This window comes from Pithys albifrons, chromosome 15 (assembly GCF_047495875.1).
Source record: "Pithys albifrons albifrons isolate INPA30051 chromosome 15, PitAlb_v1, whole genome shotgun sequence".
Lineage (NCBI taxonomy): Eukaryota > Metazoa > Chordata > Aves > Passeriformes > Thamnophilidae > Pithys > Pithys albifrons.
Genome location: NC_092472.1, coordinates 15,962,777 through 15,977,150, shown reverse-complemented (window position 1 = coordinate 15,977,150; position 14,374 = coordinate 15,962,777). Strand labels below are relative to the sequence as shown.

General features: G+C 53.5%; 1 protein-coding gene across 1 annotated transcript; it reads left to right on the top strand.

Annotated features, from left to right (window-relative positions):
- The first annotated feature begins 10,569 nt into the window (after nt 1-10,569).
- WNT8A (Wnt family member 8A) lies at nt 10,570-13,995 on the top strand. The gene is made up of 6 exons (XM_071570279.1): nt 10,570-10,640; nt 10,732-10,765; nt 10,990-11,128; nt 12,070-12,195; nt 12,304-12,446; nt 13,432-13,995. Exons 1-6 carry the CDS (start codon nt 10,570-10,572, stop codon nt 13,993-13,995), a joined length of 1,077 nt encoding a protein of 358 aa, XP_071426380.1.
- Nucleotides 13,996-14,374: the final 379 nt, after the last annotated feature.

Here is a 14,374-nt window from a genome sequence, read left to right as displayed (position 1 = left end):
AGAGGGACGGGGAAAGATGTGAGGGAAGAAGGACTCTGGCACCAGCTCTGTGGGATCAGGGTCTGACCTGCAGCATGGGAAGGAGGAGGTCGAGGGCTGGGAGTGCAGCCAGGGAGTTGCCCACAGCAGCAGAAACCCAAGGCAAAAGCCAGGGCAGCTCCTTTGCCTCTGCCTGGCTCACCCCTTGTTTTTCCAAAAACACACAGGGTGAAAACAATAGTCTTTTAAAAAGCACTAACCTTCTGGTGCCAAGCTGGGGGAGCCTCCCACACGGTGCCCAGGCAAACAAAGCTGCTCTGTCCTCCCAGAGCCCTGGCATGGGCAGCCAGCCCTGGCCACTCCACCTGCTCCCACCCAGCATGTCCGTGGGTGCCCAGGGAGTTCTGTCTGTCCCAGCCCAGTCCTGGGCAATGAGCTGTGTCCTGGGAGCAAAACCTTCTCAGCCTGGGACATGGAAGGCTGGGCCTGAGCCAGGCTCTGTGGGAGCAGGTGTGTGAGTGTGTGTGGGTGTTTCTCCAGCTCAAACCCAGCACTGCTCAAACTGACAGCAGGGAAAACTCTCATTCTTGGTGTCTGTGCTGGGAAAGGCAGCTCCCTGTGCTTTCTGTCTTGTCAGGAGAGCTGGCTTGGGAAGGAACAGTTGCTGAGGATGGTTCACACACATCGTGTAAGCTGTGCTGACAACAGCTCCTGACAACTCCTACCATCAACTGCAAACCTCCCAGTGCTTCGTGTTTGCTTCAAGGCCCAGCTCCAGAACTCATTCAATCCATGAGAATCAGGAGAAAAGGAGGTGGAGGGGTGAGCAAAAGGGGGTTTCTTGCTGCTCTAGGGAAATGAGGCTCCAGCAGAATGCACTGAACAAAAATAATGGGAATTTTGAAAATAAAAAAAACAATCTCAGGAATTTTAAGCTGGTCTCATGAATTCAGAGGCCAACTCAGTATCAGAATTTTTGGACTTGGCAAAGTTGCAACAACCAGGGAGGGAAAAAATGATGCGTGACTCCAAGTGGGTGTTTTCAAACAGCAACTTGTTTGGGGAAAATAATCCCTCTTGGTCTGCTTTGTTTTCTCATGATGCTGGAAATAATTCTTCTCAGAGAAAAGAACTGGGGGTTTATTTTTCTGTTTAATCATGGGAACCACCTCAGCTCATGCCTGACCACGGCTGGTCCCTCCACCCCTGTGAGCACTGGGGGAGTCACCACCTCAAAGTGCTAAAGAAACACATGTGCAAGTCCAAACTCACACATTTCATTTATCACTGAAGGAATCAGGCATGAAGAGCCTTGGCTGGAGGTGTGTGCTTTTGGGGCTGAATCCAAGGGAAGGGATGGAGGCAGCAGGGATGGAGGCAGCAGGGATGGAGGCAGCAGGATGAAGGAGGCAGCAGGGATGAAGGAGGCAGCAGGATGAAGGAGGCAGCAGGGATGAAGGAGGCAGCAGGATGAAGGAGGCAGCAGGGATGAAGGAGGCAGCAGGGATGAAGGAGGCAGCAGGATGAAGGAGGCAGCAGGATGAAGGAGGCAGCAGGATGAAGGAGGCAGCAGGATGAAGGAGGCAGCAGGGATGGAGGCAACAGGATGAAGGAGGCAGCAGGGATGGAGGGAGCAGGGATGGAGGCAACAGGATGAAGGAGGCAGCAGGGATGGAGGCAGCAGGATGAAGGAGGCAGCAGGATGAAGGAGGCAGCAGGATGAAGGAGGCAGCAGGATGAAGGAGGCAGCAGGATGAAGGAGGCAGCAGGGATGGAGGGAGCAGGGATGGAGGGAGCAGGGATGGAGGGAGCAGGGATGGAGGAGGCAGCAGGATGAAGGAGGCAGCAGGGATGGAGGAGGAAACAGGGATGAAGGAGGCAACAGGGATGAAGGAGGCAACAGGGATGAAGGAGGCAACAGGGATGAAGGAGGCAACAGGGATGAAGGAGGCAACAGGGAGGCTCCAGAGCAGCAGCATCACTCCCAGGACCCTTCTCTCTGGGGAGCAGGAGTAGCAATAGCTGAGAGTGCTGCAATAGCTCCATAATGGCTTTATAACTGCTCCAGCCTCTCCACTGCTCCTCCTGACTCATACCGTTTTATTTCTGTCCTGTCCAGGGTGCTGTTTCAATGGGATCTGGGTAACCTGAGCCCACAGCACTGCTTTGTGCCAGCTCCTGCCATCAGCCACATGCACCAACCCCAGCAAGGACCTCTCCTGGTACCAGCAGGGGTGGCAAGGAGGAGGCATTTGGAGGGAAAAGGCATCAAACTTGTGCCAGCTGAAGTTCCCCCACTCTGGCAGAGGTCCCCAGCAACACCAGTGGCTTTGGTGGCAGGCATCAATCCAGAGTGAGAGGGGGCAGGTACAGTGACATTTCCCTGGGCTGTGGGTGCTCTGAAGAATTGCTCTTGCCCATCCAGCACTCCCCATATCTTGGTCACATCTTGGAGGTGTTTGCCCTATGGAGGGCTTCAGAAGGGGAAAACCTGGTGGAAATGAGTGAGCAGAGATTTGTTGTGACCACACAGTAAACATGGTGCTGCCAGATGTGCCCCCCCATGGGGCAGCCCTGTGGGGCAGAGTGTGGCATCAATTCTGTTCTAACACACCTCTGGCCCTGTTTTATTATTGTGCTGCTTTAACTTGCCAAGTGCAATGCACGTGGCCTGGGCTCCAGTTTAATTTTAATTCTCTTTTAATGTGTTTCATGAACACGAAGGGAATTGGAAATGTCAGGACAGCAGCAGGGCTGTATCAGGTGCAGGATCTGCCTCCCTGTTCCTAAGAGATAATTGAGGACCAATTCAAATGGGAGCTGCCTCACTGTGAGCTCTGGCTCCTCATAGTGCTGAGCCTGCCTTCATTCATTTTCTAGCTGTACAAAAGGCCAATAAAGCTTTAACTCACCTGCTTTTATAAACTTCATGTCTGAAGCATTCAGCTCTGCATGGCCAAGGTGGCAATAGAAGAGGTTGCCCTAAAATAGCACTCAGCATCCAGAATGGGCTGAAGGAGATAAATCCCAGAGCTGTGCTCAGATGGAAGGCGTGATATTCCTCTGTAACGCTGAGGTAACTGCATCAGCCAGCAACAACCACCAGGGACTTTGATCAGTGAGCACCAGGACCCTGGGGAGGGTCTTACTTTGTGGGACGGTGCCACACTTGGACCCCTTGGAAAGGAAATCTGTTGAGATTAACCCCCAGGCTCTGCTAATTCCTGCACAAACCAGGCAGGAACAGAAACAGCAATGGGAGCAGGGCTGGTTTCCCCACAGGCACTGAGTGTCTCCAGCCAGGTCTGGCAGAGTCCAGGACCAGGAGCACCCAGTTTACCTGAGGTTCATGATGCCAATGGCACTGGGGAGATGTCAGTGAAGGGAGCCTGCCAGTGAGGTGAACAAACAGGATTTAGGAAACCTGTGCTCCAGGCCCCTCCCCTTGAGCAGGTCTTGTCATAGAATCATAAAGGTTGGTAAAGACCTCTCAGATTGAGTCCAACCCTTAACCCAGCACTGTCATGTTCACCACTAAGCCTTGTCCCCAGGGGTCACTTCCACATGTTTCTGAACGTTCCCAGGGATGTCACTGCCATCTCATTAAGCTTCAGTTTCCCCCATGTGCATCAGAGTGGTGAAACCAACACCCTTAGAGCTCAAGGGACCCCTGGGCACCTCCTCCCTCCCCACAGAGTCCCTGAGCACAGACTCTGCTACATCCCACCAGTTCTGTCAGCACAAGCTCTCCTGTCCCCCAGAGAATGTTTTGCTCATGTCCTGCTCTTTGTAGCCCCAAGCATGGCCAGATGAACCACAGACCCACAAAACAGGAATTTTGAAAAGCCCAGGGCTGGGCCAGCCAACCTGAGCAATGGGCATGGGAAATTCCCCATGTTCTGGCAGTGGCATTGCCGGACAGCTTTTGTCCCAGCTGCCACCTGAGGTGCTCAGCTGGAGGGACTCTGCCAGCCTGTCCCGTCCCTCTGTGTGCACCCACCCAGCCTGGCGCTGGTGCGGGACGGGCTGGGACGGGGGTGCGGTGCGGGGACGTCCCACAGGGGGGAGCCTTGTCACCAGCCTGCGGGGACACTGCCCGGGCCACTTCCCGGGCATCCCCCCGGGCATCCTCCCCGCCCGCCCCGGCCGCTCCCCGCGCTCCGCCTCTGGGTTCGGCCCCGGCACTGCAGGTTCTGCTCCATTGCCACCCTCTCGGAATTAACGGGTGTGAAACCTCCTGTGTTCACCCTCGACAGGGCTGGGCAAAGCTCCCTCCTAAAGCCCCACAGCTCCAGCGTTCAGAGCTGATCCAGGATTTACCAAGGGAATATGAAAATTCACCCCGTGAAGGATCCTAACGGGGCTGGAGGACGGTGAGCCAGACCCCCGAGCCTGATCCCACCTTACACATTCCCACCGGGTCAACTTTACACGAACAGCAAAGGCTTGAAACTGGTTTAGTAAAGCCAGAGAGCTTGCCAAGAATTGCAACCTCACTCTGACCTCAGATAACACTGGAGATGTCCCCTCCCACCTGAAAGATGAATAAATACAAGGCAGTACCAGACTGATTGAATGATACATGAACATGGCATCGATGCCCAGCTGCATTGGGAAATGGAAATATGCAGCTCAGCCCCTGTGGAAAGACAGGCAAGGCAAGAGGAGCTTCCTCAGGGGAAGCAGAGCAAAGTGCTGGAGCCCCAGTGGGCACCGTGGTAGGGACAAGCCCCACAGCAGCACAGGCTCCCACTGCCTTGTGGGCAAAGCTGGTCCAGAAGCAAGTTTTGTCCTCACTTTGTCTCTCCCAGCATGACTTAAAGAACTTTTAAAGCTGCTCTCAGCCCAGATTCCTCCAGAGGAAGCCTCAGCTTTCTGCACTCAGAATCGTGTCTGCCCCAAGAAATAAAGATGAATTTTCAGAAAATATTCGTAGCTTGAATCACCATTTTCTTCTGTGAGTCTCAAAACCTCCCACACTCAGTGTGCCAGACACAGCCAGCAGCAACACACACATCATCCAGCTCAGAAATTAGGATCTTTGGGCTTGAGCTGCTCCCTGGGACATGAAATGGATGGGGACAGGAGGGGTGACAGAGCCACAGCCACAAAGGAACAGTGCAAGGACACATGCTGGGAAAGGACAGGGAGCACCACATGAGCCAGGCTGTAATCTGCTAATTTAACTTGAGTTTAGCAGGGAATAATTAAGAAGGAGGTGATAATTTTCCTCTGTATCAAGTGCCCAATCTCTTCCTGGACAGGCTTTTACCTGGGAGGTGACACATTGCCAGGACAGAGATCTGGTCCCTCCATGCAGAAGCCCAGGCAGTAACTTACCTGCTGCACTAACACCCTTTGCATGACACTTCCTTTAAAGGTGAGAAAAACAAAACACTTGTCCCTGCTTTATAATGGGACTGTGTAAACAGCCCTGTAGGTCTGGAGGGACACACCTAAAGGAGGCAGGTGAGGTGAGGCTGGTCAGGCCATGGAGCTGCTTCTCCAGTGCTGAGTGGGCACCCAAATTCTCTCAAGAGCTTTCCCAAGAGAGCTGGGCACAGGGTGAACATCCCCCCTGGAGCCCCTGCCCCCCAGTCAGTGGGGCTGGAGACACCCTGACCCACCTCCCAGACCGTCCTCCCCACCATGGCAGGGCTGAGCTCACCTGCTTCATTCCTGACATGCCAGGAGCCCACAGCAAGTTAAATCTACCCCTTGGACCACTTGTTCTGCCTCTTGGTGATGGAATAAAAGAGTTTGTTCCCCCCTTGTTTGCCCCATCTTCTTATTTCTAGCCTAAACACAACATCCTGTGCACACATAATGCTCCTGAGAGCTCCACAATGCTCCAGGGCTGTTTCTCCAATCCCCACTGGGACATTCCCAGCTCAGAAGCATCTCTATTCCCAGTCAGCTCATGGCTGGAAAGATCAGAATTTGGTTCCAGACCTTGATTTTTTTCCATCTTGAAACATAAGGATGTAAAGCCCAAACAGTGCAACTTAGAGCCTGCTGTGGTCCTGGTTTCTGGCATCCCAAGGTCCTGCATTCTGTTTTGGGATGTGTTTCCCTCAGCAGCAGAGTCTCTTACCTTGGCCTTACTCCCTTGTGTCCTCTGAGATGAGTTCACTGCTCAGCCCAACAACCTGCACATGAGGCTGTGCTGGGAGTCAGGATTAAAAGTGAGATGGAAAACCTGCCTGCACTGGCACAGCTGAGGGGCACAAAGTGCTGTGGGAGAGACAGGAACTCCATGGGATCATTTTGTCACTGGGAAAGCACACCCCAAGCTGGCTCTGTTGGGTTCTTTTCAGTGAACATCAGGCCACTTCTAACTGTGCCAAAACAGGCATGAAGAGGACCAAGCCCATGGGGAAGGTGTGGCACAACACCTGATTCCAGTTACACCTCCATCCCCAATTACCATTTGTTAATCAAAACATATTCCTTACACAGGCAGAACTCCCACCAGCACTGCCAGGTGCAGGGCTCAGTCCTGGCACTCTTTGCTCCCACTGGGAACTGCCACAGCCCACGAGGGACTGTGCAACAGGCAGATCAATGGGCACGTATTTTCCCTGGTTTGGGAAAATCGAGAAGACTCAAAATAAGAGTTGCTGGAAGAGCTGGGTGTGCAGGAGGGCTGCCCCACGGCTGCTGTGCTCCAGGATGGAATGTTGTGCAGCACAGGGACACACCTCTTGCTGTGCACAGACCACGGGGGCTCAGGGGCTTCCCAGGGTGGGAGAGCACCATAAAACAGCCTCCACCTCGCCAGCCAGGGGGTGGCTTTCTAATTACCCAGGTGGGTTTCTATTGTAAGGAGGGCAGCAATGCAGGATTTGACGCCAGGGCTCTGAATGTGTCACCTGCACAGGGCAATTTAGCAAGTGGCCTGTGCTTTATTCCCCTGGTGTCCACAGCCACTGGGCTTGCTGCCCTGACACCACCCCTGTGGGACCTGCTGCCCTGATAAACTGACTTATCTCATGTCTGCCCTCCCCCAGAACCCACACTGTGGTGTGAAGGGGGTTTTGTGGGTGTGGGGCTACATAGACTGTTGTTTCTTTACTCAGGGCAGATACCAAAATGCTTCAGGATTTTGATAATCCCATGAAAGGGACTGTTTGGTCACATAGCAAGAAAATGAGAAGCAAAGCATTAAGATTCTGTCAGTAAAGCCTAGAGGGTCCAGCTGACATTTGGGACACTGCTTTTCCAAGCAGCCTGTCCCTCAGCAGCACATGGAACCAACACAGGCTCTGGTGGTGCCCCCGTGCTGGGTGGCTGATGGGTCACTGTGAGGTCTGATGGGTCACTGTGATGTCCAGGCTGCCCAGAACAACTGACAGTGCATATTCTACACAGCCAGGTAAATTCAACAGAATATGCCTTTCAGGCTGGTTTTTTTCCCTATCCAAAACCAAACCCAAAGCCATTTTCTAGGCACCACAAAAACACCTCTCAGCAACAACACTCCCTTCAGGATCATTTCTCAGATGGGACCTGTGGCTCAGGAGACCCAGGGTGTGACCAGGGCACTGTTCCCACCGGCAATGGGGGAGCATCCAGCCCTGCACCCCCCAGAGCCTGGCTGGGCTTTGCCCACACTTACAGAGCAAAGCACCAGAACCAACTTCTGAACAACTCTGCCTCTGATTCACCCTGAGAGCAAAAGACCTGAATGGGAAGTTCTAGCCAGGTGGGGGTTGGTCTTTTCTCCCAGGCACTCAGCAATAGGACAAGGGGGCACGATGGGCTCAAGCTCTGCCAGGGGAAATTGAAGTTGGAGAGCAGAAAAAAATTCTTTGCAGAGAGAGTGCTCAGGGATTGGAATGGGCTGCCCAGAGAGGGGGAGGATTCCCCATCCCTGGAGATTTTGAAACTGAGCTTGGCCGTGGCACTGAGTGCCATGATCTGGTAAAGGGACTGGAGTTGGACCAGGGGTTGAACTTGATGATCTTGGAGGTCTTTTCCAACCCAATCCATTCTATGATTCTATGACCACCCATCCCTGTGCCTCAGTTTACCCAACTGCAAAGAGAGACCTGTATGTTTAATCTCTTTTACACACTGCACAGAGCACTCTGTAAGTGCAAAATTTATTAACACAGCAAGACCAAAGTCTGCTTTTGCCTGGAGGTGGGAAAGTCCAGCAATAACGCCTGGATTCCTGCAATCCTTGGATGAGCTGTACCAGTGCTGCCTCCTGCTCGCCCAGGGCAGAGCTGTTCACATGGAAAAGCCCTGCAGTGGCACAGGAAGGCTCGTCCCAGCACGCTGCTTTGTTTGCTGACAGTTAGTGCAAGTGACAACGTTATGGGTGACTTTTAAGATCCCTGTGACTTTAATTGGAAAGGACATTTTTAATGGCCCAAGAGCTGTGCGGTCCTGCCAGCGGCTGCTCACGCCCAGGGACGCTGTTGTTCTTCTGGCATGTGATAGGAATCTCATGTGTGACCTGACAGAGCAGACACACCAATGTTTTTTTAGCTGCACAAGCTCTCTCACACAAGAATAAAACCTCATCAATATGCCCTCAGGGAGAGCCAGGCACAAACCCCAAAATTACCTATGTGCATAAAGAAAATGCACAGAAGATTTCCAAGCTGTGTGCATGAGCTTCCCTGATACATGGGAAACACTTCATTCCCAGTAATTGTCCTTTGACAGCTCTAACAAGTTTGGGATGGTAATGATTAAAATGCTGACTCACAGAGGGTTTTCCACACTGGCTGGCAGGACTGCACCAGCTTTGTGCTCACTTGGAAGGTATTTTGCATCCCTGCCTTTCAACCAATCTGCAATTTTAATCCTCTGGTTGCTAAGGGGTTGTTTGTGGCTTTGCCCAGCAGACTCCAGGTTTCCCTTCTGCAGGGTCTGGAGGGAGAGGCCTCTGCCCTCACTCAAGGATGAGCAGCAGGACAGGGAGAGTCTCTGGAGCAGCGAGAAGCTTCTCTGCCTGCTCAGGGCAGGAGGCAAAGGAGTGACCTGAGCCCACAGATCTGCACTCAGACACCAGCACTGAGGGGTGGCAAAGCCCAGGGTGGGTTGCTGGCTCTGCAATGCTCTGGTGCATTTCATGGCAAGACAGCAAAGTACTTCACAGACATGTTTGAGGTGCAGCCTCTGCCTGGCCACAGAGCCCTCACCTGCCTGTGAGGGTGGGGTGTATCCCCGAGGGGCAGCCCCACAGGTGCCATGTGCAGCGCAGCCCTATTCCCTTGAACCCTCACTTTTGCAGCCCCTTCATCAGTCCCCCTGCAGCAGCAGCCATTGACATGGGCAGATGGGTGTACCCAGGGGGCTGAGAGGAGGAGGAGGAAGGAAGGAGCACCTCTGCCCTGCCACAGGACCATCACTGGGCAGAGGTTGTGCCCATGTGCCACGGGGCAGTGCCAGGGTGCTGTTGGCACTGCTGGCACAGCACTGCTTTGGGACCAAACACCCACACTGCCCCATGGAGCAGTCAGGATCCCTGCCCAGGGTGAGCCAGCCCCCGGTGGGATCATCCACCCACAGGGAAAACAGACCCAGAACTTTCCATGAACACCATCTCCCCATTCTGCAGCATCACAGCACCTCACAGCCCCTAATGACACTGGCCACAACTATTGGAAGGCTTTTTGGGGCTTCCTCTGTTAAGGATTTTCCCTTCTCAAGCACAGCTGATGGCTCAGCAGTGGCAGAGGCCCCTCACTCTGCTCAGGCTCTGGGCAGCTCCTGCCTGTGCAGCAGCTGCAGTGGCCGTGCCTTTGCTGCCACAGCTTTTACCGTAAGGAAATTGCCAACCCCAGAAAACTGTTCCCCTAATTACAGCGTTGGAGCATGGAGAAAACCACAAAAATGATTCACACAGCGTTCCCAAGCTGCAGCCGCGTCAATTAGAGAGATTTCCAAAGGCTCCCGAGCCGAGCTCGCTGTTATCAGGATGGAAATGCAGGAACTTTCATCATAGAGAGGCAAGAAGGGAGAAAAACCTGCCGTTAAACGCATCTCTGCAAGCCAAGGAGAGCTGGGAGGTCCATCCCTATAGATCTTTACAGAAGGGTTGTTAAAACTCCTCGGGAAGTTCCCATAGGAGGGAGCAGGGAGATAGCAGGGAAACTATAGAAATGCATCAGCTTGTTATTTCAGAGGGACGTGGGGATGGAGCCTCTGCTGGCACGCAGAGGATGAAAAGGGGATGGCAAGAGGTATTGGGGTGAGCAGAAAGGGATGGCTGGTGGCGGGGAAGAGAGTTAAAAGTATCCCATTGTTAGGGAAGTTTGCTCTCCCTCAGACCATCCCATTCCCAGGGACACTGCACCGCCTTTTGAAGTGCAACCTTAGGCGGTTCCTTGTCACCCATTGGAGAGGGAGCTTTTTTACCACATTAAGTCATTGGGTAGCAAATGAATGGGGGGTTTTGACTATTCACAACTTCACCTTATAAATATCAGTGTTGGAGGTTCCTGCAGCTTTCCTCCATCCCCATAGCTCACCTTGGGAAGGAGCAGAGGGAGGCGGCCCTGCTTGCCTGGAGACCTGTGGTGCAGAGAGCTACGGATCAGCCAAAGGGATCCAACCCTGCTCCTTGTGACAGCCATGAAGAGAAGCACCTTCCTCATCCTCTCCATCACAGGGGTCTACAGTGCCATCCTCCACACAGCAGCATGGTAGGGTCTAACTCAGTGGAAAGGGAATTTTTTAGGGATGCTCCTCAGCCTGTGGTAAGCTGCGCGATTCATTTTCTTTTCTTTGTTTCAGGTCTGTGAATAACTTCCTGATGACAGGACCCAAGGTAATTAACATATGGACCGTCAGAAATTGGAGTGATTTTTGTTTTGGTTTGGTTTGTTTTCCCAATGGGAAATAGTGCTTTTCCAAGGAACCAGGCTTCCCAGAGCACATCAGTTTCAAATCCTGACAAGCTTAGAGGGAAAGGACTCGCAGCCCATTTCTGTCTGTTTTCACTGATAAATGGTAAAGCAGGTTGGGTTTTCAGCCCGGTGTTTCCCATGCCAGGCTTACCTGACGTTCTCCAGCAGCGTGGCAGCCGGGGCACACAGCGGGATGGAGGAGTGCAAGTTCCAGTTCGGGTGGGAGCGCTGGAACTGCCCCGAGAGCGCCCTGCAGCTCTCCACACACAACCGGCTGCGCAGCGGTGAGTGCCCCTCCACCTGCCCCGGGCATCCCTGCCCTGCCCCGGGACGTGCCCTGCAGGAGCTGCTGCTGCTCCTTACATTGACTGATGGAGACGGGCTTTGCTGTCCCAAAAATAACAGTTGTTTTTTCTCTGTGTGTATTAATTGGTGTCGTAATTAGCACTAATATTGTCCCAGGGATCCCAGGCTCTCTCTGGATCCCTATCCATGCTCGGCTAGAGCTCAGTCCTTCCCGCAGTGCTGCTCCATGGGTTTGTTCTGCCAGTTTGTGTGCAGCATCCCGGGAAGTGCAGTGTTAGAGACACCAGAGCTTCCAATGGGAGAAGCACAGAAGAGACAAGGGCAGAAACCAGAGATGTGCTCTAAGAAACTGCCTTCATAAGAAAGTTGTGGATATATTTCAATATTATCTACTTCAACAGACAGAAATCTCCTCTTCCCTAGAGCTGCATCTGGTTTGGATGTGTTCAGAAAGCCAAAAAGAACCAAATCAGGAGGGTGGGTGCAGACAGCTGTTAGCTCAAGTTCCAAGGATCGATGATGGTTTTCCCCAGCGGGCAAGATCAAAGCACAACATCCCCCCGGACAAGGAAGGACAGAGATGAACCGAGTGCCAGCTGAAGGGAGCAATAACTCACCTTGGCCAGAACAGGACTGGGGCATTGCCTTATGATCCTACCCTTGCCAAGATGTTCCATCCCCTGCATAATATTCTGCCAAATTGCTGTAACCCGCTGTGCTGAAGCCTGGAAAGATCCAGTCCTGAGCATTTAATTTCTGCAGCACTTTACCTTTTGCACTAATTTGGGGAGTCGGGGCAGGGGGAGGGGGAGGATGTATTTTCTTCTTGCACCTTTGCAGCACAGGAAATGTTCATTCCTGATACTCCGGGGCTGATGTCTATGTCTGCCTGTGACAGCCTTTCCCCCCTCTCCCGCAGCCACCCGGGAAACATCCTTTGTCCACGCCATCAGCTCGGCTGGAGTCATGTACACCCTCACCAGGAACTGCAGCCTGGGCGACTTCGAGAGCTGCGGCTGTGACGACTCCAGGAACGGCCGTGCGGGTGAGATGCCACCCCGGGGGGGACCCACATCCTCCCTCCATTCCACGGATTTCAGCGCACGATTTGGCCCCACGGGGCAGTTCCGTGCTCAGCGTGTCTGTCTTGCAGGTGGCCGAGGTTGGGTGTGGGGAGGATGCAGCGACAACGTGGAGTTTGGAGAAAAGGTTTCCAAGCTCTTTGTGGATGCCTTGGAAACGGGACACGATACCCGAGCGCTGATTAACCTGCACAACAATGAAGTCGGGAGACTTGTAAGTCAGGCTCATAATAATACTACTAAATGATAATAATAAGGCCTATATTGAAAATAAAATCTGAGTGACTGGTGGGCTGCTCAGGCTCCTGTTTCCAGACTCCAGTGATGATCTGGGCTCTGTAGTGTTTGCATGAGGGGAAAGACACAGCCTGAATCTGGCCTTAAACTTGAACACAGGGAACCACAGTAAGGGTTGTTCCCAGTTCCAGCTCCTACAGCTGAGCACTGCAGTTAACTGCTGGCACACACCACTTATTCAGAAATGCATGGGGTTTGTACTCACCTGGGCTTGTCTGGTCTGTAAAACAAAAGCCAGAAACATCTTCCTTGCCTTCTTGCAATATGCATTTCCAAGCTCTTTGGCTGGGAAGGCAGGTGTGAGCTGGCCCTGCTCACCAGCCAGCCCTGCTCCCACCTGGGCTGTGGAGTCTCCCAGGGTCTTACCAAACCTTCTTGTCTGTAAAAACAAGGACTGCAACACTTAACATACCTATCTCATAGGGTGTGTCCAGGCTTAATCTCACATAGATACCAGTGATTGGGACCTTATAAATACCACAGGGAGATAGGCAGATAATATCTGTGAAGTGCTTGGCCTGGAGGAGATGCAGGGAGGTTGGGTATGGTTATTCCAAAGCAGTTTTCACACGTTTTGAATGAAACCTCTGAGAGGGTTGATGGGTTTATGCTGTGATGAGCCAGGTGAGTGGCGTGAGAAGGGCATGACCCCACAAAGGCACATTTTCCTGCCCTGGATTCTCCCATAAGGACTGTGGGCAATGGTTTGTGCCCACTTGTTACCTTTGCCACAGATATTTTTGAGGAACTGAAATAAGAGCCTCAGCTCGTGTCTTGGAAGGACATGAAGTCATGCCAAGCCTGAGCCACTTTTGACCTGTTGTCCCCAGATTATGAGCCTGATTTTGAGGTTTAAATGATGATGCTCTGCTGCTTCTAATTTCTCCCCCTCTCCAACCAAGGCTGTAAAAGACACTATGAAACGTGCCTGCAAGTGCCACGGGGTGTCGGGCAGCTGCAGCGTCCAGACCTGCTGGCTCCAGCTCTCCGAGTTCCGCGAGGTCGGCAACTACCTGAAGATAAAATACGACCAAGCCCACAAGCTGGAGATGGACAAGAGGCGGGTGAGGGCCGGCAACAGCGCCGACAGCCGCGGCGCCACGGCCCACACCTTCCACCACGTCCACGCCACGGAGCTCGTCTTCCTGGAGGACTCTCCCGACTACTGCACGAGGAACGCCAGCCTGGGCCACCACGGCACCGAGGGCCGCGAGTGCCTGCAGACCGGCAAGAACCTGTCCCAGTGGGAGAGGAGGAGCTGCCGGCGGCTCTGCACCGAGTGTGGGCTCCGTGTGGAGGAGCGCAGGACAGAGGTGGTGTCCAGCTGCAACTGCAAGTTCCACTGGTGCTGCACCGTGCGCTGCGAGCAGTGCCGGACACTGGTGGCCAAGCACTTCTGCACCCGCCGCGATGGCGCCGCTGCCCCCAACCACGTCAGGCAGAGAAACAGGAGCCACAGGAGATAGAGGGCGGCCACGGTGCCCCAGGGGGATGCTCTGGGGTGCTCACGCTGGGGAAGGAGCATCCTGGGGTCTGCAGGGTGATGGGGGCTCCTGTGGGTGGATGGGGTGAGACCAGGAAGCGCAAGGTGTGGGCGCTGATGGGCCACAGTCTTTCTTGCTTCCATGTTTTTTCCTCAGTATTCCCCAGTCCTTCCTTGTTGGGAGTCACTTCATCTGTGTATCAGACAGAGGGATGAATTTCACGTTTTAGGTGGGCTCAGCCCCTTGTGTCCCTGCCGCGGGTTCTGCCAATGCCAGCGATGGGGCTCCAGCCCCACAGCCAGAGAGCTGGGAACGGGTGCTGAGGCCAAACTTGTGTCCAGATGGGTGATCCCATCCTGGC